A 26,280-nucleotide genomic window follows, 5' to 3' on the forward strand; every position below is an offset into this window, starting at 1 on the left:
GGTAAATGTCTTCACAGACGTTGACAGGGCCCAGCGAGTTCTTCCACCGTTCTTGAGTGAAGCCACGACAGTCGCAGTGGCAATTAAGCAACGACTACAATACAACCACAACTACATCAGTGGGTTGGTCAGGCCCACAAAAACTATGCGCGCGTTGCACGAAATACTGGAAACACCACTGTACAAGGAAAACAATGTGCAAATTAACATGGCTTGGCTACAACACATTCACGAAGTCCAAGTTGCCGAAGCAATCACAGAGTCAGCATTGTTGCACGCAGAGGAAGCAAATCCCGACATTGACCTAGAAACTGACACTTTGGTACATGGAATTTACTCAAGCCAACAAGTCATTGACTATGAGGCATCCCCAATAGTAGTTGCACCATCTGAAGGATTCTCAGCTTTGGGGATTTTCAAAGACCCATACTGTGAAGAGCTAGAATTTCCAACACTGTTTTAGGGCCACCATCGCTCATACAAGATTCCACCCCGAACAAGCTATCAGGACATAGCCCAAGTGGGAGCTATGCAATAAAGACAGAAGGTTTGCAATGTCAGTCGAGACTCTTTTCTTCAAGACTATGAAAATTCTCATCTGCCAAATACTTTCATTGTCTTGGGTCTGAATGAGAAGAGGACAATTGTAAGGACAACAACTATAAGCAAAGATAGTTGTGCAGAACACAAACATCGAGAAACTACTACAATCAAACATTGGGTATCGGGATTTCACCTGCCTACGAACATCAGTAGACTACAAGCAACGTTTGAAGAGAAATGTCTTTGCAATGGTCAGGCAACTAGGTGCACCAACATTCTTCATCACGCTATCGGTCATAGAAAAACGTTGGCAACCACTCCAGGCCTGCTAGCAATAGTTGCGCAAGCAAGGGCAACAAGACCCAAGCAACCAATCTACCGAACACGCAAATGAGCTGACCAGGTCTGCCAGCAATAGTTGCGCAAGCAAGGGCAACAAGACCCAAGCAACCAATCTACCCAACACGCAAATGAGCTGACCCAATCACTACCGCTCAATATTATGTGCATAAATACAAAGCTCTAAAAACATTACTACGCCAGGACGACAACATACTAGGCGAAGTGCAAGACTTCTTCTTTGTGACGGAGTTCCAGAATAGGGAAAGCCAACACGACCATGGACTGCTCTGGGTCAAGAACACCCTAACCTATGGAAGCTATAATGACGAGGACCTAATGCATTTTGTGGACAAGTACATTGCAGCATATATTGCCTTGCTTGACATTACGCAAAATGACCTACAAACTCATAGGCACCGAAAAACATGCCAAAAGAAAAAGACTACATGTAGGTTCAACTTTCCAAGGCCACCAATGCGCAAAACAACTCTGCTACCTCCCTTGTTAGACTAGCACAACATTCAAAAAGCACATCAAAACTACAAGTACATATATTCATCATTGCAGGATGACAAGAACAAAGCCCTGGACTACGATCAGGTGCTCGAACAAATTTCAACGTCCGAGCTTGAATACACCGAAGCAATATGCAGCAAGATCTCGCAACTCACCATTTTCTTGAAAAGGCAACCAAAGGATGTAAATACAAACAACTTTAACCCTGCTCTTTCTAAGCTTTGGGATGCAAACATAGACGTATAGTTTGTCTTAAACCCTCACAGAGAAGCATCGTACTGTACATCATACATTACCAAGGTTGACAAAGAAACAAACAACGGTAATAACAGAGAGCTTTAAGCGTAGTGACCCCGCAAATGAGTGCATCCGAAATATCAGAAATGCGATATTGAACACCCAACACATCAGCGCCCAACAAGCATCCTATCTTTGCCTTTCACTACCGCTCTCAACTACTATGAGAGGGTTCTTGTACATTAACACTAGTAGTCCCGAACAAAGATCTATGCTACTAAAACGATGCGCACAACTTGAGCACCTACATCTCGACAGCACATATGTTTTCTTTGATGACATAATCACCAAGTATAAAAATTGGGATGAGGGACTCGATGACACTTGCCTCGTTGCATTTGCAAGCCAATATACAATAACCAAAGGAATACCCAAAAGAAGAAAAACGCGAAAAAATAATTAGATTCAATAACTACAACGTTTTAAAAGACCCAAAAAATGACTACAGGGAACAATGCTTGCTATACCTCCCATTTGATGCGCACGAGCACTAAAAAACTGAGGAGTGCAAAACTTGGAAAGATGTTTATGAAGCCAACAAACACATAATCGAAAACAACTGTAACATGTTTCAGAAGCTTTTGCCCCAAAATGCACGCTCCAATAGCAGCAACATTGCAGAGACATCTTCAACATCCACACAAGCACATGCATCAACTGAGAAATTTAACCTCGGAAACGAACCAATGATGCAACATACAACCAAGCCAAGCCTGCACATATAACAACTCCAACATCAAAATTTAATAAACGAGACATACTATGCCATGATTAAAAAAATGAATAGCGAGCAACGGCTTATATTGGATGACCTTCTACTCAAAAAAAGACTATAGCCACAAAAACCAATCCACCTATTCGCAGCAATACTAATTGGGCTGCGAACAAGCCGTCCATGGACATTTGACTAAGCTAATTTTGGAAACGAACAAAACAAAAAAAACAAGCTACAAATCCTAAACTCAAATAGCATCTTGGTTGCTACCATGTTATGCCTTCAAGAAACACACACAAAAAACCTGCCAACTTTAGCTTTACTGCAATTCAAAAACATCACAACAACAGAAGGCCTAAGCCTCTCCACATATTACAAAGACAACCTCACATTACTACATCAAAAAACAGTAGCTGAAAACAAATGCGCAAGCTTACTAACAACATTTCGTACACAAAACAAGCAAGAAATCAACATCATAAACATATACAAATGACCAACTACAAAAATAGATACACTAGTCCGAAACATACAAACACAAATGGACACAATGGACAAAACAAACACCAAGTACATCACAGGTGACTTCAACATTAATTACCACGCCAATACGGCATCAACACAGAAAATCAAACAACTCATGGCACAATACAATATGCCGCAACGAATAACTATACCAACAACACTTCATGGAGGTACCATTGACCAAATATGGTCAAACAAACAAACAAAAATAGGCACAAACTATGTCTACTACTATACACTACATTACTCAACAAATAAAACCCACTACAACTCAACTACAACAACAAACAACAAAAGGCAGGCCAATTGAAGGAACTTCACCTTGTTTCTCTAAAGGGGCTTTAACATTCTTAACCACTGTAGGGGGTCGACTTCGAGAGCTTTTGTACGCGCTTTCTGCAAAGCGTTAAGGGAGATGTGCACGATTGAAGCAGCTGCGTGGGCTTAATTAACGGAATCTGAGCCTCATGTCCGACCTAGGAAACAAGGATGGTTCTCCAGCACCTAGGCGGGATCATTTCAAAGTCTCAGGTAATTTGTCCTTCGTCGAGCGTCTTTAAAGTAATTTACATTACACTGCGATGAGGAAAAGCAGCATGCCCTGATTGACGATTTTGCAAATGTTTTTTTTAAAAAGCGACCCACGGTTTTCAACAATTCAAGTGTCCAGAAGCTTAGCAATGTGGGAACCCAGGTGAGGCTCACAATTTGGGCCTTTGCAAGGGGTGGGGCTAGTTGGACCCCCTTCAAGATCTGGGAAAGGGTATGGGCCCTCCACCCCCAGAATTGGCAAGGTGCATGTGGATGAGCCTTGGGGGACTCTGGTGGACAGCGAGTGCACAAGTCTCTATAGGCCCTTGGGTGAAAGAAGGGGAGCCACATGGTATAGGGCTGCATGGGAAAGAGGAGAAGAATTACTAAAGGTGATGGAGAGTGTGAAGTTTGACTTAATCTTCATGTGGCTGTCTCCTTCTACTAAACTGTTTCCCGCCGCAAACGTTGATTTTTAAAATAACCCCAAAATTGGATGAATCGGATTATCCATTGAAGGGAAAGCTGTTTCTTTTAATTTTTTGATTCCGTTGATACCAAATTGGTAAGTGTTTGAGACCTTCCAAATTGTAGGAAAGTTGTGACCTAGGTTTTTGGGAAACTGATCCCAAGTCTTCTCCCAATCTTGTGTACAAGTTGGCTGTCCCAAAACTCAATATTCAGCTAGAAATAGTCTTTAGAAGTGTGATCAGTACCCTGATGGATTTCAAAGGGCTTTACTCTGTCGATGTCCTGGTCTGTTCGGAGTGAACTGTTGATGTCCTGGTCTGTTGGGAGTGAACTGTATGCATCAAACATTGTTAGAACAAACATAAAACCTAAATTTTACATAGGGAACTAGTGTTAGAGGGAATTGGTGTTGCAATCTGCTGCCCAAACTGAAGAAATGTATCATGGAGCTTGGAGGATAATGCTTCTGGGAACTGTGCCTGCACATCCTGAGATGCAGGAGAGAGAGGCTAAGTAATAGGAACATCTATACCACCAGTGGATGCGCCCACTGTGGAAAGCAAATGCTCATGCTGAGCAGCCCCATCACTCTCATGCAGTGCTCTCTCAACACCAGAGGCGCGCTTGAGTGCCATGGTAAACTGTCACGATAATGTGGAATCCGAATGCACCAAATGTCCTGCAAGAAGATCCCAATCTGACAGACACAGCTGCCCCACAAACGAGTATGAATGCAAGGTAAAGAGAGGAATTGACTCGGAGAAACTGCCATAAAAAGTCTGCTGCAAAGGGCACCTGATACAGTGTATTGAAACACTGTAAATGTCGATGGAGAAGCTTGAGACTAGGGTCGATGAAGAGGCTTCAAAATGGAGCCCGAATGAGTCCGATCCGGACTGTGGAAGGCTTTTAAAAGAGGCTAGGAAAACTGTCTTTCTTGCTCTCCCTTTTTTTTTTCCCCCGGGGGGGGGGGGGCTTAAGTCGCCTAGGACAGTTAGGACAGTAAGACCTCTAGGACCGTTAGGACAGGTGCCTTTGTCATCATGCCATGTATTAAAAAAATATCTGATGAGCTCTTATTGAAGCCTTTTCCTGAAAATGTTCATCAATTTTTTAATACCAAGCACGATCAAACCATACAAAGCTTTTCGTAGTTTGCAGACCTTTTTCTCGTTACCTTTCACCTCAACCCCAGGAGGATGAAAAGTGGAGTATTGTGTCTTTGAATGCCCTTCTCTTTACAAAATTCATAAATTATGTTGACTTGTATTCTTCTCCTTCATCTGATCTGAGTGCCTTAACATGCTTGCCAGTCTATTTTCAACCATGTCATTGAATTCTTTAAACTTAAAAAGTACTTACGAGTCTCAGACTTCTCCTTCAAGAAGTACACCCCACGTCTTCTTAAAGAATTTGTCTATAAATGTCAGGGGGGAAAACTTACCCTCCTAATGATTTGACATTCAAAGGACCACATGGGTCAGAATGTATCAAGTCAAGAGTATCTTTTTCCCTTGAACATTTCTTTAGGAAGTTTTCATTCTGTACTTGCCCATCGAACATCCTTTGCAAATTATCTTCTCATGTCTCAAAGATGAGGCAAACCATTCACAAACATTTCATGTTCATTAGAGCTAGACTTTGCATGTTCAGGTGGCCAAACCTTTCATGCCACAAGATCTCTTTCCTGCTAAGTTGAGAGATGTAGGCCTTAAGACAAGTAAAGATGTCAGTATACAAAGGCCTTCTTCCACAATTCCCCTTTTCGAAATCATCAGCCTTGTCTTAAATAAGACATCAAATGCCACCTTATTATGTTTAGTGATGGCACGAGCAGATAGAAGGTTTTTATTCAAACTTGTTGGAAGATACAAAACCTTATATATCTTTATTAGCATTTGTATTAGGATATTACCAATATCCTTGATTTGATGAAGTCTGGAATCTCCTAGTTCTACATTGTAACTATCACTTTTCTCTATGTGAGAGAACCACTCCTATAGTCCTATCCTCACCAAAAGGCTGCTCAAATGCTTCTCCATGCAAGACAACTCTTCCTAAATGGAATATGGAGGATTATATGGTAAAATTCTACAAGTTCCTCTCCCTTTTGGTTCAGTTTGCACATGGAGCTGCCATATTTCTATATTTTGTTCATTCTAGCACCCTACTGGCTGCAATGGAAGTGAAAATAGAACTTTTGAAGAATGTGCATAGAAATGACTTCTTTGCACTTTTTTTACAACGCACTTTTTACTTTACTTTATGGAAGGAAGCTCATAGATGATGGCTGCTCTGTACTGCGACCTCTTTGGAAGTGCTGGAGTATACAGAGGTGCTGCTGTTCTGCTTTTCAGCCTCTACATCAAGATACAAAGTCTGCTGAAACAAAATCTGTTCTGAAACCAATATCTCTTCCATCCATTCAACAAAAGGTAGTCCTTCCTCTATATTGTGCTGTAAGTGCAAAACAAACACAAGATGTTAGCCCAAAAAGGGTGAGAATGCCCCATGTTCACAAAAGATAACAAGCATAAGACCACTTGGTGTGAGAATACTCATCATCAATATCCATTAAAGTACTCTGGATCTACGGCTGACGGGCTCTCTCAAGACTTTTTCCAAGAATATCATGATGTGTTGGCTCTTATCTTGAGGCTTTACAGCTGAGGACAGCTAATTCAATAGCACAGTAGTATTGTGACACAGATAAAAGCATGTATCCTTCTCAAGTAATTAGTTATTGTTAAGTTTTCCTTACTTTGAGATATCTAGGTGTTGGTCAAGGATGCTTACTTCTACCAATACTGTAACTAAAGGTGCAGCTGAGAAGATGGGGTTGACTCAGTGACTCCTTCAGGATTGATTAACCTAGTTTCTGTAACAGATTTTCAACAACTGGCAGATACCAATGGAAAATCACACCTCCACTCCCAGGTCTCTCCAACATCTCAACAGAGAGTCGCTAAATAGCTAGGATAGCACACCTAAACGTACGTATGACTTTAAGGTGTGAGCTAGTACATGAGAACTGACACGCATGCAACACAACGATAATGTGGCAATAGACTCGGAGTTGTAGGTTAATGCCGTATGCAAGTGGACCTCTCTCAATAATGTCTCCAACAATAGGCACTGCTTGATTGTGTGCAACTGCTTGACGCTTAGGTCATGCCTTTATGACATATGTTGTGTGTTCAAGGGTTCTCAGTGGATTGGCCAGCAGCTGCGCTAACTATCTGACAAGGGCAAGTAGCCTATGCCTCAGTATGGGGACAGCTAGGGTGCATTCTCTGCACTACGTGGAGGTTTTATGGCAGATGCCCAACGCTCAGCAGGATTTCAGCCCTTTATCAGCCTCAGTTTGAGCAGCTGGCTCCACAGTATGGGATTATCAAGGCGTTGAGGACGCATTCTCTGCAGTACTGGCCCTGCTATCGGACTTGATGCCATTTATAGTTTACAACTGTCCGCACCTCTGCAGATGGAGCAATCTATTTTGGGCCGACCCACCACTGGTGTGCATTCGATGAGTGCTCCTTGCCTGCATTTTTTAGGGGTTCACTTGGAAATCCACAGCAGTGGGAGAGAGGTCAATCCTTCTCTATGTAGTTCTTGGAGAGCGAGATGTATTTGGCGGGTTTACATAGCCAGGGTTTCATGCTCCCATTCCACTACCGATGAGTACTTATAGCCATACATAGCCCATGCATCAGAGTTTTGGCTCTACATCTCATCAGAGTGTTGACTATGGACAGCAGCCCGGGGTTGATGAGATGCTGTTCAAGGCATTGTGCTCTTACCATGCTTTACCTATGTCCATCTGCGAGGAGATGCCATTCCATCATTACGGGAACCATAAGCCTGATGATGCCCGTGTATTTGAGAGAGGCCAGAGCAGGAACTATGCAGCAAAAATGTCAAGGATAAGCTCACTATGCACAGGTTCAAAGGTGACACTTGTACACCTAATGACGTGGAGGAGTGGCTCATGAAGCTGGAAGATTACTTCTGCTTGTACCCCAAGTCTGATGAGGATTGCATCATTTTTGCTGGCATACATATGCAGGATTATGCTCACACATGGTAGCGGTATATGAGGGGTTTGTTGGATGTCAACATCTCCTAATGTCACTTTAGAAAGAGAGAGGGCCTTTGTTGTGGTGTGCCCACCTAGAGATTGGTTAGGTTAGGGTTCAAAAAGGGGGCCTTTGCTTGTGGGTGTGCCCGTCCCCCCTGAGGGTAGTCAAGGGTAGGGCAGATATGCTGTTGGGTTGTGTGGCCATCCTGGGCCCCTTGCTGGTCCATCTACTGTCTCATGGTAGCTCTCACGGAGGTGCACGCTACTAGACAGCCTGGGATGCCTGCTTGGCCAAGTGTATGCTGCAGCCCCAGGTCCTGTGGGCCCTTTATAGGCTGAGGTGGACCAACCTGCTGGTCCGCCACCTAGGCTTGCTGGTCCAGGGCATAGGGAGGGGGGAGCACCACCTTATGTACGGCTGGGTGTAGCCCATGTGGAGGGCTTGAGACAGTCAGCCCTAGAGCCCTGCTACCCGACCTGGAGGGCAGGGCGTTAGCCCTTGCAGGCCCCTATTTGTAAGGGAGGTGTGTCGGCCCACGCTACTAGGTGGTCGGCTCCTAGAGCAGGGGGTTGGCTTTGTTGCCTGCAGCCGACTTGGGGAGGGGCGGGCTATAGAGGCCCCCCTCCTTGCCTCTCATTTCATCTCAGCAGTGGAGTTGTTTGGCCCTATGTATAGTAGAGGTTTACCTCACCGCTTGGGGGTTTTTTCTTGCAGTTTTGTCCTCTCTCTCTTTCCTTTCCTGTTTGGTGTGTGTGAGGTTGGCTCGCTCTCTCTCTTCATTTCCGTTCAGTTCCGCTGCAATTCTCACAGGATTCACCTTAGAAGCCAACCACATGGAGGGATTCAAAGAACTCATGGTCACTACCTTCGTATATTAGAGCATTATTTGGCTGAGTTCTATGCCTTATCACAGACCGGAACAGTCCAAGAGTATCTGCAGCGTTTTTGGAGGCTCTATATGACACCGTGTGCCTAGAGCCTCTTTGTGGAGCATCATATTGCCATGACATTCCATGCACGGGATGATGCGGATGGAAATGCTCTTATGGCTGAGGAGATTTATTGGGATGCTCAGCCAGCACTATATGATACCTCCCCTGCTGCATTGACAGGAGTGCTGAGACAATTAGATTAAAGGGTGAGATCAAGGGCCGGACTGTTCACATGCTTGTGGACAGCGGGAGCACTCATAGCTTCATCAACACCAAGAGTCAAGAGCTTGCAGAAGGTGGGGCTGGTTGCGACAGAGATAGACCACGGTTTAAGAGTCGAAGTGGCCAATACACAGCATATGATCAGTAGACTATGTTGCTAGGGTGTGAGGATCAGGCTCTCTGATGACTATGATTTTGCAAGAGATCTTTTTGCACTGGTCCGATTGATGTTGTCTTGGGCTGCAACTGGATGAGATCTCTCGGAGAATTCAGCATGGACTTGAATACCTTTGACACTCCACTTTGCACACAGGGGTAAGCAAGTGATATTACAGGGCATGACAGCCTGGAAAATGCAGGTCATTTGGGCAAGACAGTTGGCCAGAGAGCTCAAGAACAGGAATGCCATCTATACCCTGAATGTGTCTGTAGCTTAGTAGTTCCCCTTGTGCATGACTCAGATATGCAAAAATTGCTCTCTGAATTTACTGATGTATTTGCTGATATGCCATCTCAATCGCCGACCAAGAGGGATTTGGATCATGCGATTGTTCTGGAGCCTGGCAGTAAGCCCATAAACAAAGGCCCATCCTGTGTTTCTAAAATTAAGCGGGAGGAAGTGGCAATACAGCTGCGAGAGTTGCTTGAAAAGGACAAATATCTCTCATAGCACTTCTCCTAGTGCTTCTAGTGAAGAAGAAAGATGGATCGTACCACACGTACATTGATTACAGGGATCTCTAGAAGGCCACTATCAAGACCAAGGATTGATGAACCTATTCTAATCCCAAGGATTGATGACCTGTTGGATGAACTCAAGGGTGCTCATTTTTTCACAAAGATCGATTTGAGGTACCTTGCTGAGGTGGATGCTGTGTGATACATATACTTGCTTGTGCATGATAGTTCTTGCGCGCGGTTCATACTGTCCTAACACCCGTTTCAATGTAGGCTTGTCTTTGTTGTGGACATATACCTTTGCCTATGGCATGTGCGGCATTCATGGCTTAAGAACTTGGTTAGGAAGGTGCATGATTGGCCCACTCGAGCATCCATGTTCAAGAGCCTTGGAGCCATAATGAACATGCGTGGTTTGCCTGGGCAACCAACGAAGACCCAAGAGGACCACGCGAAGGATTTGGTGTCTAGTTTGATGCTAGACTTCGTGCATCAGGTAGATTTTATATCCTACTTTAGGAAGACCTAGTTGCCACACTTAGGTTAGCTCGATTTTTTCTTGGGTGCATAACTCTAGGTTTACATGGATGTCCTTGAATCTAGGCGCTACTATCAAATCAGGGTGAAAGAAGGAGATGAGCATAAGACAGCCTTCCACATAGAACGGTGCTTGTATGAATCCAAGGTGATGCCTTTTGGATTGAATAAAGTATCGGCCACCTTCCAGGTGCTGATGAACAAGATATTGGAGCCACTTCTTTTTAGATGCATGCTAGTTTTCTGTGATGATATCCTCATTTACAAAGGATAGGCAGGAGCACATTAGAAATTTTGAGGATGCATCAGCTTTATGCAAAGGCCAGCAAATGCACTTTAATGGCAGAGGCGGTTGAGTACCTAGGGCATATTGTGAGTAGACATGGCATTCAGGTGGATCCCGCAAAGATGAAATGCATTAAAGATTGGTCACAGCCACAAAACCCCACTCAGTTGAGAGGATTTTTTAGGTCTTGCTTCCTTCTACAGGCGTTTATTCGCAAATTTGCCAAGAAAGCAGCTCCTTTTACTGACCTCTTGAAGAAGGATGCTTTTGATGTGGTCAAAGGATGCACAACGCAGTTTCGAAGATCTGAAATTTGCCTTCACTCGTGCACCTGTCTTGGTATGCCCTGATTATTCACTGTGGAGGTAGATGCTAGTGGCAAAAGATTGGGGGCTGTTTTGAGGCCGAAACATGGCGTAATAGCCTTGGAAAGCAGAAAGTTTGATGCCAAGGGACTCAATTACCATGTGTATGATCAGGAGATGTTGGCTATCTTGCATGCTTTCAAGAAATGGCACTATGTGTACAGGAGCAAAATTAACGTGAAAACAAATCATAGGACACTCAGATTCTTCCTCACTGAGCCAAATTTGTCATTTAAGCAGAAGAGGTGGTTGGCTGCAGTTCAACTTTATGATTTTGACAGGGAAGGAAAATGTGATTGTAGATGCCTTGTCCAGGGTGTGGGCTTGCAATTTATATGCTATCTCCACCATATATCAGGAGTGGATTCATGGCATTCAAGAAGAGTATATGCAGAATTCCAAGGCAGCTCCCATATTTCCAGATTTGTAGAAGCCTTCTAGCCAGGGTAATCCGGAACTCAAATTGCACAATGGGCTGTTGTGGTGCAAGGATATAATTTATTTAGTGCCAGACTCATATACAGACAACTGTTTTTGCAAGAAATGCACTCTCCCATGGCTGGACATGCGGGTGTGACTAAGACACATGAGAGAATAAAAAAGAGCTTTATCTGGGAAGGCATGTGGCAGGATGTGGTTAAGTACGTGGCTGAATGCTTGCCTTGCCAATAGAATAAAGTGGGCAACAAATTACCCGCAGGTCTCTTGCAGCCATGACCCATTCCTGAGGATGGACGCACATAGCAACGGATTTCATCATAGGATTGCCTTCTATTGAGAAGGGATGGGACAGCATCTATGTTGTGGTGGATAGAATGACAAAACAAGCCCACTTCATACCCACGAGGACCCGTTATTTAGCATCACAGGTTGCTTGGCAATTCATTGAGCATGTCTTTAAGCATCATGTCCTTCCTCAAGAAATTGTCAGTGATAGACATGCAAAATTTATGGGTTACTTTTGGTGGCAGGAGTTCTTTACAGAAGTGGGTACTTTGCTCACACCTAGCACTGCATACCATCCTGAGACTGATGGATAGTTGGAAAGGGTGAACAAATGGGTGGAGAAATATGTGAGGCACTTTTGTCATGATACTCAGAAGTCTTGGGATAGATGGTTGGCACTTGCTGAATATTGCTACAACAATACCAAGCATCTTTCTATTGGCATGAGCCTGTTTGAGGCAATGTACGGATGCAAGGTTGGAATGCCCTCTTCAATTGCAGACATGGCTGTGAAAAATCAGCAAGCACGGAATGATTTGGAAAGGATGAATGCCCTTTTGCAGTTGGCTCAAAGGAATATGCAAGATGCCCAAGCCAAGCATAAGAAGTATGCGGATGAACATGGGAGATATCTATCTTTCAAAGAGGGGGATGATGTGCACTTGCGTTTCCATAAGAACTGTTATGCCTCACTAAAAGGAAACACCAATACAAAGCTTGCTCATAGTATTACGGTCCTGACAAGATCATTCGCAAGGTTGGAGAGGTAGCGTATCGATTGGAGCTACCTAGAGGCTAGTACCTCCAAGATCCATGATGTTTTCCATGTATCCTTGCTGAAACCACATGTGGGACAGCATGTGCACGTCCTATCTGAGTTGCCACCCATGAATGAGGAGGGTCACATTTTCTATATTCTCGAGCACATTGTAGGTTTCTGAGATCACGTGCTACGCAATAGGGTATCAATTGTGTACCTCATCAAGTGGAAGGGACTCCGTGAGGATGAGTAGTAATTGTTAGAATTATTATCATATTCTAGGCAGTGGCCAATGTAATGTAATAAGTGGGTTAGGGGCACTTTCCCTCTGAGGTTTTTCCCCCTAACCACAATCTAATCCCTAACTATGGTTAGTGGATGAGATAGGGTTTTGTCACTTAGACAAAACCCCTCACTTCTCTTTTGTACTTCATTTCAGTCCACTATTCAGCAGACTTACGTTCAGCTCACTCTCTTGCTCACTCTTGCTCTCTTTTTGTTCACATTTGGTATTTGAGCGGGTTCTCCTTGCTCTTGCTCCTGCTACACATTTGCCTTCAGCTCCTGTCCTCCAGCTCCAGCGCACTCCGTACAGCCCATACGAATGTACGGATTTTGTACTGCCTGACCGTACCAATTTGGGCCACCATCCGTACCACTCTGTGCCGCCACATAGCCCGCACTGTCGCATTCCATACAACCGTACAACAGATGTCAACTTGCCGCACATCCGTACGACTGTACCATCCGTACGCCTGCTGCATTCATTCCCGCGGCCGTTCATACTGCGGGTTCCGTACAGTTGCGGCCAATGCGTAGTACAGGTTCGTCCTAGTTTCGTACCAGTCATTCGTACAATGTACGGATTCCGTACATTGACTGTTCGTACCATCTTGCTGACAGAGTCTGTACTGCACGTTCGGATCCGTACTGACAGTTCCGTACTGTCAGCTCAGTGCAGGCTAAAGGTGTCCATACACATTTGCAGGTGTTTTTGGCAAGGTCCATTTTCAAGCATTCGTGCATTGAGCCATTGTTTGGCTGTGGACTCTAGCAAACATTTCTTTGCAGCAGGTGGAAGTTTGGGGCTTTTGCAGGGGACTTGAAATTTGAGTGACATTTGCTCAATTTCACCCCAAAATTTGGGGCTTTTGGTTTTGAACTGCAATTTCAGGCATTTTTGAGGGTTTCAGTTAATTTGCTCTCTTTTGGATGCAATTTCCCTGAAGAAATTGGGGCATTTGGCAGTCGAAAGACCATTTTGGAGATTTGCAAGCAGTTTTGAACTCAGTGTGAGTCAATTTGCAGACTTTTGCCACTTTTTGCAAATTTTCTTTGTAGATCTTTGGGCATTTGTAGAGCATTGTGGTGCATTTTGAGCCTTTGATAGGCTGTGATAGTATTTGTCACTGTGGGCAGATTTTGGTTGTGCATTTTGCATCCCAGGAAAGGATTTTACTTGTTCAGTTTGCTGTATTTTTTAGTTTATCTGGCAAAAATGGCTCAGAACAACCCCAATGAGGTGTTTGGAGTCCTCACACAGGAGGATAAGTTGGATGGCACCAACTACTCCTTGTGGAGTTTTATGGTTCGCAACATCTTGGTTGGCAGACAACATCTTTGGGATTCTGTCAATGGAGATGAAGCAAGGCCAGATTCTGTGGCTACACCTGTAACTCCTATAGCTGGAGGCAGGGTTAGAGGTCAAAGCACAAGTAATTGGAGCTGCTGCTCCAGTGGCTCCCACAGCAGAGCAGAAAAGATGGGATTCTAGGGATGCACAAGCTCTATCAGTGATTTCTCTTTTTGTCAAGAGGTTCATTATTCCTCACATTTGGTCATGCAAGACCTCAAAGGCAGCTTGGGAGATTTCTGAGACTGAAACTGATGCATAGCAGGACGGAAGTGCCTGCAAACAAAATTTTCAGTTGGCGGATTTTGGGCTGATGAGGGGCGCTAAGTTTAGGGCCATTTTGGTGTTTGGTGCAGGAGGAGGCAATCTAGCTCTTGAGTATTGTGTTCGCAATTATTTTGATTTGTTGTGGGCATTTCTAAATGGCTGAAAATTAAGTATTTGCTGGTTATTATCTGTTCACTGCCCTTTGGAGTTTTTGAAGGCCGGTTTCATAAGGTGTTGAATGAATTGAAATGGATGTTTAAATTTAGCAAAACTCAGATATAAATCAAGGGCACAACCCACACAAATATTTCTTTGGGGGAGAGATGTTTTGAAACATGCTACAAGGTTTGAAACGTTTCTCTCTTCAAAGAAGCACGTCTCTTATGACTATGCTTTGAGAAGAGCCTTCACGAACAAAAGGGAGGAATTTTTTATTGTCGAGCAGTGGCACAATTAGTTGCTTTGATACAAGCATGCATCTTGAGTCACCTTCATGATGAAACGACACTAGACGTCAAATGTGGGCTTCATCTGCCACAGAATCCTATGGGAGTAATCCATCAAGAGATGAGAACTATCCCGCATTGACTATTATATGTCTTATTGAGCCATGAGATTACCACCCCAGTGGAAAACAAAACATGTTCTCGGCCATTTGGTATACCAGTCACCATGTACTTATCCTAAGAGATGAAAATAATGTCTAACTTCTGCCAAACCTCAATGCTAATGAAATAATGAAGAAGTCCCAAATGTGTCATCTAGTCAGTGTATGCTGTAGGTGTTGGGACAATTTTTGGCAGGTTTTGCACTTGAATTTCTACATCTTGTACGTCTTGAATGTTCTCTTCCTAGTTCTGAAGCGCTTTTCTATGTACTTGTGTGCACACATTGAAGAGAGATAAAGTGGTTGTAGTATCCTAGCATTTCTTCTGAATTGGATGATTTGTGCTCATAGTTGGTGATTGATGCAAGGTCATTGGTATCCTGAAAACATGGTATCAGAGTCATTCTTCTGAGCTAGTCGTACATGTTGAGACTCTCTGACAGTCAAAGGCCACAATCAATTGATTGCATTGGAGAAACTGAAGTTCTATTGGTCAAGTGCAAAGTACCGGTAGGAAGGGAGATGATTTACAAATATATTACGAAAGTGAAACCTTTAACCATCTAGTCACAGCTTCATACCCACCTTTCATGCCCCTCTTATTGCTAGCTGCATGGATGAGGAAAGTGCTTGAAGTATAATGCCTACATTTCCGCTATGTACCCTACGAATGCCATATAGGATAGTCTTGCATTCAAGGTATGATTTCTAGTGATTTTCATATGTTATGCTCAGCTTATGAATTGATGATGGATAGCAATTTCAGTAAGCTTTGAGTTGAGATGCATATTGCATTTTGCATTTCTATTTTAGAAGAATGAAAGCTACTTTTCGTATTCAGTCTGGCATTTGCATTTTTGGAATTTGATTGAACATTCTATTCTTCCGTCTCATTTGTGTTCTACCACTTTTTAGAATTCCATGCTTAAAATCCCTTGTGGTCTGGACCAGTGAATCCCACAGTGAGGATGGTGAAACCTTGAAATTCCCGATCGCTTAAGATTATCTGTGTCTTCATCTATGAGCCTCCATCTTAAAATTTGCCGATTTTCTCTGATTTTCAGGCTGCTACATCAGGTCAAAGGGGCTTTGCACACAATACATTTTACCTTCATTTGAGGTCCTTATCAGTAACATTTTTAGATTAGAAATGATATTTGCTCCTTTACTTAGACTTGTGTTGTGCTTTTTTCTTGAGCGAAGTTTTGTCGACATTAACAAAAGCAGGCTGGTTACAGTGCGAAATGTTGCTGGACAAAGGAGGAGGCAGCAAGCAATCAGTGTTGGCAGGGAGAGAAGAGATGCTCTTGTACGTGCAAAGCGCATGCGAAGAGCTGATGGTAGTGATGCAGACACTATGGGAAATGAAGAGGTTACCATGTATGGGGAAGGTTCAGACAAAGCATTAGATGAGGACACCTTCCATGCTGTTGAAGATCTCAAGTCAGCAGTTTTCACAGTGTATTTCTCAGACTGTAGACACTTGTAATCTAAACTTATGAATTTGACTTTCAAAAGACAGGTTTTCACCAATCATAATTTTGCATATGTGTATTACTTGAACTATTCACAGAGTCGGTGATTTGTGTTTTTTGTATGTGGGTGATACTTGGATCAATAGTTCTTGCAGTTCGCCCTTACATGTTCCTGCAGGGTTAAAGGGTCTTTACAGAGAAGGATGGAAGCACTAAGAAGATTGAGGCGAGTATTGTCTTGCAATTCGAGGCCTCCTGTGGATGCAGCCATACAGGCAGGAGTAGTACCTGTTTTGGTGAAGTGTCTTGAGTTTGGCTCCAGTGACGAGCAGGTATGATTTCTAATTCCATGAGAAGCTGTATCGTGGATCTACTCATTAGCTCCCTTTTAGTCTGTGTTTATTCTCTTTGCATAGCTCTAGGTTTGAGGCATGATTGGTGTGTGAGAAGCGATTTTGGTACTTATAATATCTGGAGTGTGTTTTGATTTTGCTGTGCCTTGGTTAACAGCTTGTGGAAGCAGCCTGGTGTTTGACCAACATAGCATCTGGTGATTCAGACCAAACTGGAGCTGTCATGCCAGCTTTGCCGCTTCTGATTGCACATCTTGGAGGTTAATGCACTGCTTGGTTTCTTTTTTTCACCATGTTCTAATACTTGTGTTTGGAACAACAAAAAATTCTAAATTTGTACGATTTGATATATTCTAGTTGTACAAAGGTATACTTTAGTATTTTCTTGTACATTCAGTTGTGTTATTTGGCTTCCGTGAGGGCTGGCCACTTGGCACCCCTGTTGTATTATCCCATATACAATTAGGTGCTGGCCCTCTTTCCAAGACCTATAAAAGGGGCTTCAGCTGTACTTGCAAGGTAATCAAGATCAATAGACTTCATTTTTCAAGCATCAGCCCTGATTGGCTGTACTGAATCTAGCCTTTGGCTAGCGAGCACCATGCGAGCTGTCTACATTCCATGTCGTCTTCCTAGTAAGAGTGAAAATTTCCTTCTCTTTTTGTTCTACTTCTGCTATTTCTAGTATTCCTGCTATCTAGCTTCTCTAGTTTGCCCAAACTAGTTACTGTTAGCAGTCTGTAGAAGAAGTTATGTTACAGTTGGTACCAGAGAAGATTTTGTGCCAGATCAAGGGGATTTTGTGGTCCATTTGTTCTGAAATTTGGAGTATCATATCCTGAGCCAGGCTACCGCTGTGCAAAAATTTCATCGCTAGAGGTGCCAGGGATCCTGTTCTGCCATGTGTCATCCATCTAGTGGGTCGAATTTTCAGAGTGTTAGAAATTGGGGCTTTTTGGATCAATTGAGATCTCTTGAATTCCTGATTCTCCCTCAGTGCTGGAATCTTGAAAATATGGAGAATTAACTCCACATTGTGGGCTTTATGTCTGACGCTGCTAGAAAAGCCAATAGATAGCGATCTGCAGTTTGGATTCACCAAATTCATCCCTAATCTCTAGAGGCTGTTCCTGGAATTTGGGGAAGATCTGAGTTCATATGTAGGAAGCATGAGCAAATTCTCTGGCTGCGGGATCTAAACCTGCTGCGATCTGCACTTTTACAGCTCTGTTTTTACCAGTTCTGGTGCAAGGTGTTGCTCAGCTATTCTGAGAGTGCTGGCCAAGCGTGATTGTGGCCTGATCAAGGTTTTTCGAGTCTTGGGCAGTTGGTTTTCAAATGAAACAGCGATCTATGTAATGAATTTGGCTACTTCTGCATTTCAGGTGCAATCTTGCTGGTTTCTACTCCTATTGGCTCATTGCTACCTTCTGTACTAGTATATGCCTAGTCACTTAGAAATTCTGAAGTTTTCAAAAATGAAAAAAATTTGACTGCAAGAATTTGGAATTCGGGGCTTCTGGTTATAATATTGGAGTTTTGGGATTTCCCTGTGATTGTATATCCCATGGAGAATCTTTGCATTCAGATTTGCATTGAACATTGAGGAAATTTGATTTAAAGATGAGGAAATTTGGGGCATTGACTCCAAGGAAGTGTGCTTCTAATTCCAGGAAGGGCAATCAGAAATGGACTATGAAGAGGCTCAAGAATTCGGCCTAATAGAAGGAACTGCAAATTTGGTTGCTGCACCTACTGAAGATGTCCAGTTGATTGGCCATGAACGAGTTGCAATTGTCCCTTCTATAAAATCCATGAGCCCATCCACACGATTTCATAGTCAATCATCCTCTCACCCCACCACAGGACTAAGCTTAATTTAGAGGGCTTGATGGCAATAATGCTCGAGCAGCAGGAACAAATGATGGAGAGGCAGAGTAAATTGGTGTGGCAACTCTTGGACCAACAGCAACAGTTTATTGGTCAATTTGTTCAACTCACCTCAGCTTTGGAGCAGAGGGTTGATGGTGTGGAACAAGATTGCAGGACTAAGTTTGATAATGCCTTAACTCATTTGAGAACTATAAGGAGTGATGTGAATTTAGTCGGGAGTAGGGTTGAGCCTAAAGGAAAGGAGATTGCTAGGGATGAGCGGTGCAACGTGGCTCAGCTAGCATTACATCAAGCAGTTTTGGAAGCTATCTTAATTTTCTAGGGGAGTTGATGAAAAGCAGAGGATGATTAAGTTTATCCATGGTTTGTAGCCAGCTATTGCTTTTGATGGGATGGCATCTAGACCCAAGACCTTGGAAGATATTTGAACCAAAGTACAATTCCGAGGAGAAATCCATTGGTATTGGGTATTTCCAGAAATCAGCCAAGGTGGACACTATTCATTGAAGAAGCTCCAATGCACTGTGGTTTCTAGCATTTATAAAGATTGGATTCATAATAGTCAAGAAGAATATATGGAGACTGCTGCTTTCTTTGAAGCTTTACAAGATCCTCGTTGTAGGGATTGCCCAAAGTATGCTTTGAAGAATGGGCTCATAGGTATTTGGATAGAGTTTATTTGGTGCCACATTCTTCCTTCAAGAAGCAAATCCTGGAAGAGTTGCAAAATTTTCCCTTGTCTGGTCCGCTTTACCTGACCAGTTTGGTTGGTTAACTCGACGAGGTTGGGTTTCCGTCCGGGAAAAACCCATCCTGTCGTGTAGCCGCCTCAGCCAGACGGCCTTGGTTACTGAGCCACATGCTCTTAATTGTGATGCAAATCTGCTCGTGTCTAGCTCCTCCCCAGTTTGCATCACTTCGGTATCCTTGTTATGTTGCGGCTTCTGCAAGAACCGCAACTCTGCGTGCCAAGGCATCTGTACGAACGAGCTCAACACCCCCTTTGGAAGACTTAGGGCCAATCTGGTATGCCGCAACCAATTTGATGAACCTACAAGTGTTGAGTACAGCGGGGCAGTAATCTGCTCACAAGGGCCATCCGTTGTACAGGGCCTGACCCCCTCAGCGGCAATCTACTGTCCCAAAAGTTTCTAGCGGCTCATGTACAAACCGTCTTTGTGGAACAAGACAGCCCCGGATTTGTGGGATCTCTGGAGCTATGGTCTGCATAGGTCTACTCGAGGCTGGGAGGACTAACACTTGTGATCACAGATTCTGCTTGGAAGCTTGCCTCATACTGAGCTCCAGAGTCCATATGCCTCTGCCCGCATGTGCAGTGCCTTGTGTTTTGCTATCAACTGGCAAGCCATCCACAATCAGTATCAAATAGCATGCCATGGCATATCTACAGCCAACTTTCACGCGTCACCATCTTGTCCACTAGTAAGAGAAGATGGAAGGGAGAGTTTGTAAGCACCATGATCCACTCTTCCGCCCCAAACCACTTGTCCTGTGACAATGTCCGAGATGGCCACGGAACGCTCATCGAACTGTACCCGTTTGCCAGTCTAGCATATCTCGTGCACTGACCAGAATTGAAAGCTCAGTGATGGTACAAAGAATCCCTTGGAGGAATGCTTCCCTCCTTTGCCATCCGGAAGGGTCTCGAGCCCTACCTCTTCACAAATTGGAATCGTGGAATTATTACCGAGGGACACATCGCCTGACTTCAACTGAAAGTCTTGGAACTTTGTCCGAAATGGAATCATGTGCCGAGAGGCACCGCTATCAAGCATCCACTCTCTAGTCTCACCAACTTTGAGGGCGGCCCCCCCTCCCCCTAAAATGAGGAAGGATCCATGGCCTACAAATGAACAAAGGCGGGGTGATAGCTGCAGCCGAGGAACCGGTAACCTTGTGTCGATTTCTCTCAGGGCACTTTCTCGAGTAGTGACCCTTCTGGCCGCAATGTTTGAATGTACGCTCGGCCTTCAAGGCCTGTTTCTCTGCATGAGTTTTCTATGAGGATGAGGATGAAGAGTTTCACTTCCCTTTACCTTTTCTTTGTCCTTGGTTCTCTTGGGCAGCCAAAGCCTTCGCATCTCCTCCTTGTGGAGGGCTTTGAAAACGTTCCTCCTAATCATTAGTTCTTACCACGTGAGTGTGTTCAACCTCCCGCTAGTGATACGGGAAGAATAGAAAGCTGAATACTGGGATGAAAGATGAGACAATAGGTGTGATGGCCATATCCTTAGACGAAATCTCCTTTCTTGGCTGGAGCTCCTCTTGTTGAAGTGCCTGGAGCTTGTTGATGTGTTGTCGTATTGTGGCTGACTTGGCAGGATTCAACACTCTCATCTACACTTCGAAGGAGACTTGACTGTAGAGGGACACCAGGTGCTCCCATATCCCCTTGGCCAGCATCATGTGCTTGATGTGGTTGATAACCTGAGGAGTACAATTCAAGAATATAAAGGAATGGACATCTGCATTTACTTGATTCCAGAGTTGGGCCAAGGTCTCGGCCTCCTTCCGCTCGAGGATCCCAAGGTTCTCTGCAACTTGGTAACGCCTACAAGGATGAAGTCAGCCATGCCATAAGACTGAAGTACAGGCTCCATCATCACTCTCCAAATTCCGTAGTTGTTGGCATTCAACTGACAATCAACGAGAAAGGTGGTTAGAACGGGATCTTGACTTGTTTCTCTGCCATCTCGAGCAAAGTTGCCATTGCAAAGGGGTGGAGCACTAGCTCTTGTGAAGAACGGGGTGGGAAAAGAAAAGAGGTAGGAGGCTGGGGAAAAAAGAGGGGAGGAGGCTAGAAGAGAATGGGGGAAGGGAGAAGAGTCTGTTCCAATGCTTGTTGCCTGCAACACCTCGCAACACTTCCTTGCTGTCAACGCCTTGCAACACCTTCTCCAAAGAATCGCCTTCGACTCCGAACTGGCCTTGCCTTCTTCAAGCGCTCCTCTGCATCCGATCTGTCCACTCCTTCAAGCAAACCCTGTCAACCCCAAAAGCTAAGTGCTTGGATGTTACGTGTGTGAGAGATTGCGGAGAGAGAGAGAGCAAGAGAGTGAGAGCTTGAAAGCTGAAAGCTTGAGAGCTGAGTTGCAATAGAAGAGTGTAAAGAGTACAACTCAAGAGTTAGAGATAAGGTTTTTTCCTAGTGACAAAACCTTAGTAGTCACTAACCATAGTTAGTGAACTAACTGCGGTTAGGGGGAAAAACCTCTTAAAGAGGGAAAAGTGCTTATTAAATTACATTGGTCACTGCTGAATTATATCTATAATTCTAACACCCCCCTGCAGTGCCAATGTCATGTACAAGGCTGATCAATCACCAAACGGATATAAGTTCAGGGCACTGCGAAATGCCTCAAACTTTTCACGTGGTAGTGCTTTGGTGAAAATATCTGCAACGTTGTCATGTGTGGACACAAAGATCATACTGATCTCTCCTGCATGCAACTTCTCTCTGACATAGTGATAGTGAACCTCAATGTGCTTCGTGTGAGCATGAAACACTGGATTCTTTGCCACTGCAATGGCACTCTGACTATCAGTGAGAATTGGAGGAGGACCCTCCAAAGACAGATGAAGATCAGCAAATAGACGTTGCAGCCAGACACATTCAACTGTTGCTATGAAAGCTGCCCTGTACTCAGCTTCACATGATGAGGTAGCCACTGTAGATTGTTTCTTGCTCAGCCAGGAAATGCAAGATTTACCCAAAAAGAAACAATTGCCACTAGTGGACTGCCTAGTGTCATAATCACCAGCCCAATCTGAATCACTCTAGGCATGCATCTGCAAGTCACCCCCCTAGGAAATAGCAAGCCAAAAGACTTCGTGCCCTGCAAATAACGGAAGATGCGCTTAACTGCCTGCCAATGCATAGTTTTTGGGCTGTGCATGTACCTGCTCACCTGAGATACTGCAAACTGAATATCAGGTCTAGTGTTGCAGAGATATATGAGGCATCCAACAGCCTGACTGTAAAGTGTGGCATCAACTAATTCTCCAGCATCATGCATTGTGAGTTTCAGCCCCGGCTCCATGGGAGTGGCTATGGGCTTACAATCATGCATGTTAAATTTGTCCAAGAGTTTCTGCACATACTTGGACTGAGACATAACAGTGCCACGTCTCTCATGAGAGAACTGGATCCCCAAATAAAAGTGAAGCAGCCCCAAATCTGACATGTCAAAGTTGGTCTGCAAATCAGCTTTGAAATCTGCAATTTTGTCTTCAATGGATCGTGTGAGCAGTAAGTCATCGACATAAAGAAGGATGACTAAAATCCCCCCCCCATCCATCTTGATGTAGAGGGTGCTCTCAGTAGGACTATTGTGCAGCCCCTTGCTGGTCAAAAAGGCATGAATCTTGGCATACCATGCACGAGGGGCCTGTTTCAGCCCATACAAAGCTTTGTTTAGCTTGCATACTTGAAGTGCATTTGCTGTAATTTCAAAGCCTGGAGGTTGTTTGACATACACCTCTTCCAGCAAGTCTCCATTTAAGAAGGCTGTTTTTATGTCCAACTGATGAACATTCCACTCAAAATGTGCAGCCATTGCAATAACAGATCGGATGGTGGTCATCCGGGATGTAGGAGCGAATGTCTCCTCATAATCTATGCCCTTTTTCTGAGCATAGCCTTTAGCAACCAACCTTGCCTTGTATCTGTCAATGGAGCCATCTGGCTTCCGTTTGACCTTGAAAACCCATCGTGTGCCAATGGCATGTTTACCTGGTGGCAAGTCTACAACATCCCAAGTCTGATTTTTTTCAATGGACTGCAACTCATCGTGCATGGCATTCGTCCAATGCACATTGTCCTTTGCCTCTTCGAATGTGGCAGGCTCCTCCTCATCAAGAAGAGTACCTGCATATGCTGATTCCACTGAATTAGCACCTTCCATGTGCCTTGCTGCACTACGAGTCCTGCTAGGTAATGGAGCATCAATTTTACTCTCCTTGAGAGTCTGTAACAGCCAGTTTGGGACTGTTTTTGCTGCATGTATGTCTGCAATTTCTTGCTGCACCACTTGTTCCACTGCCTGTGGAGGTGGCAAGACATCCTGTGGCGGAACTAAAGCATCGGGAGGTGGCTGTAGATTCTGATTTGCATCAGAAATATCAGCAGGGGAACCCAAGGCAATGGGTAGCAACCCCTCAAAGACATCCTCTGAAGAAGAAGGCATTTGAAATTCAGCCTGAGTGTGGACTATCTTTTGCTCTCCCATCCTTTCTTTCATGTGGGACATAATACAAGTGATAAAAGACTTTCTTTAAAGGCTGGAAGTATTCCTCTCATCATTACAAGTGGCTGTACTATCCCGAGCATCTGGAGCAGCGAGCCTAGAATCTGCAATGCAAGATAAAAAGGTATAATCCTGTCCAACAAAGTTGGCTGTAGCATCCCCACTGTCAGATGCATGAGGAGCTGAATTTGAAACAGCCATACCGGAGCTGTTTTTCTTCTCTTTTGCAAGCCTTTTCCTGCATTCTGCAGTGTGATGACCTGGCTTTTTGCAGTAGTGACAAAAACCCTTCTTCTTGGGTTGGCTTGCATCATTTTTAGCCTTTTGTGAAGGCTGTCCTGACCCACTGGAAGGCTGATTTACTGATGTCTTCGCCTGTCCCTTTGTTTTTGATTTAAACTTTGAGAGCATAGCTTGTTCACCTGCACGTGAAGCCAAGTTTTTCCTGGTCTGCTCTTCCTGAAGCAGAAGTCCTGTCAACTCATGAAAAGTGAGAGAATTTGCACCCCCCCTCAATGATAAGTTCAGCAAGGTATGAAAGCTGAGGTAAGACTCAGGAAGAGAATTCAGAGTGGTAGTAATCATCTCTGAATCAGGAATAATCTCATCTATATTCAATAATTGCTCTCTGAGATCCTGTAGCTTTGTGAGGTGGACTGACATGGAGTCACCCTCTTCCATATGTGTATTACTTAACTCTCTTTTCAAGAAAGATACCCTTGCATCATTCCGGGCTGCATACATGCTTTCTAAAATATCCCACGCTGCCCTCGAGGTCTTACACGACCGGATATGCGGAATGATAAATCTTTTCACTGAAAGAGAGATGCATGTCAAAGCTAAGGCATCCCGTGAATCCCATCTCTTCTGCTCTGGAGTAGTGGCTATAGCTGCACCAACAACTTGTTCTGCAGCTGCACCCTGTGCACGACCTCCTTGCTGAGGAGGCGTATTAGGTGCCATACCTGCTGGTCGGATCTCACCCCCATTCACATAATCCCATAAATTGCGAGAAATCAGAATACTGCGTACCATAAAACTCCAGAGGGAGTAGTTGGTACCATCCAACTTGTCTTCCTGTGAAAGACCACCGAACTGGAAGTCATTCTGATTTTGCTGGGCCATATCTGAGAAAGAGATTTAAGCAGATACAAAACTGAATTCCCTTACTGGGAATGAAATGCACAACTCCCAAAAAACACAGCCAAGTGTAAATGCAACTCAGATTTCTGTACTTGCACTGTCAGAAATCTGTCCAAGCATCAAAAACTCTCCAGAATCTGTCAAAAGTGCTGCAAAACACTTCAAGAAAGGCAGTATGAACTGAAATCTCCAGAAATTGCTCTCCCAACACAAAAGCCCCAAAATAGGCACAAAATTGCAACCAGAAACGGGCAAATTGATCAAAAGCCCCAAATGTTGCAAGAATTGCCCTCTGTCTGCAAAAGCCCCAAATTTTACTGCAAAATTGCAGTGTAATCACAAAATCCCCAAATTTCTTCAAGAAATTGTATTGCAAAACTGAAAGCCCCAAATTTCGAGCTTGAAATTGCAATCAGGAAGGGGCAAATTCACTAAAAGCCCCAAATTTGCAATTTTCGAACAAAAGCCCCAAATTTTAGACCAAATCTTTAGATCTGTCTGCAATGTTTGCTTCGCAAGTAACTGTGAACCTGAAAATACCCAAATGACAGCAAAGAACTACAAGTGTCTGTTGGTATAGTGAGTACAGATGACCAAGTACGAATGTACGACTAAGTACAGAAAAGCAGGTACAGATCTGCCACACGTGCGGATGTACGACAGAGTACAGATTGTACGGATAGTTACACAGAACCGTACGGCGATGAAGCAGGCTGTATGGAATTAGGACCTGTACGGGAGCAGAGCCTGTACGGAAGCAGTACGGAAGCAAGGCTTGTACGGAAGCAGGGACAATGACCTGCTGTACGGCTTGTACGCGCAGGTACGGATGGTGACAGCGAACCGTACGACAAGTACGGAAGCAGGTACGTGCAGGTGCGGATGGTGACAGCGAGCCGTACGGAACTATACGGTGAACCGTACAGTCTGGCGACGGACTGTACGGCTGAAGATTTGCTGTACGGAATGGAAATGCAGACTGTACGTCGCTTCACTTGTACGGGTGACAAGCTGTACGACGACCACGCAGGTACTGAAGGTACGGACACAGCAGGAGCAGTACGGCAGGGTACAGTACGGGAGGTAGCAAGTACGGCAGGGTACTGAAGGTACG

General features: G+C 44.2%; 1 protein-coding gene across 2 annotated transcripts in view; it reads left to right on the forward strand.

Annotated features, from left to right (window-relative positions):
• The first annotated feature begins 3,179 nt into the window (after positions 1 to 3,179).
• LOC147905071 (importin subunit alpha-9) overlaps positions 3,180 to 26,280 on the forward strand; it is a 93,568-nt gene continuing 70,467 nt past the window's right edge. For both annotated transcript variants that reach the window (XM_087389981.1, XM_087389987.1), the window contains exons 1-4: positions 3,180 to 3,469; positions 16,274 to 16,496; positions 16,689 to 16,842; positions 17,021 to 17,123. In XM_087389981.1, the coding sequence (XP_087246107.1) occupies positions 3,406 to 3,469; positions 16,274 to 16,496; positions 16,689 to 16,842; positions 17,021 to 17,123 (544 nt within the window). In that variant the 5' untranslated portion in view covers positions 3,180 to 3,405. The remainder of the gene's footprint in view (positions 3,470 to 16,273; positions 16,497 to 16,688; positions 16,843 to 17,020; positions 17,124 to 26,280) is intronic.

Source organism: Dipteris shenzhenensis, chromosome 2 (genome assembly GCF_047967505.1).
Source record: "Dipteris shenzhenensis isolate YYH24624 ecotype China chromosome 2, Dip_SZ_1.0, whole genome shotgun sequence".
NCBI classification, from domain to species: domain Eukaryota; kingdom Viridiplantae; phylum Streptophyta; class Polypodiopsida; order Gleicheniales; family Dipteridaceae; genus Dipteris; species Dipteris shenzhenensis.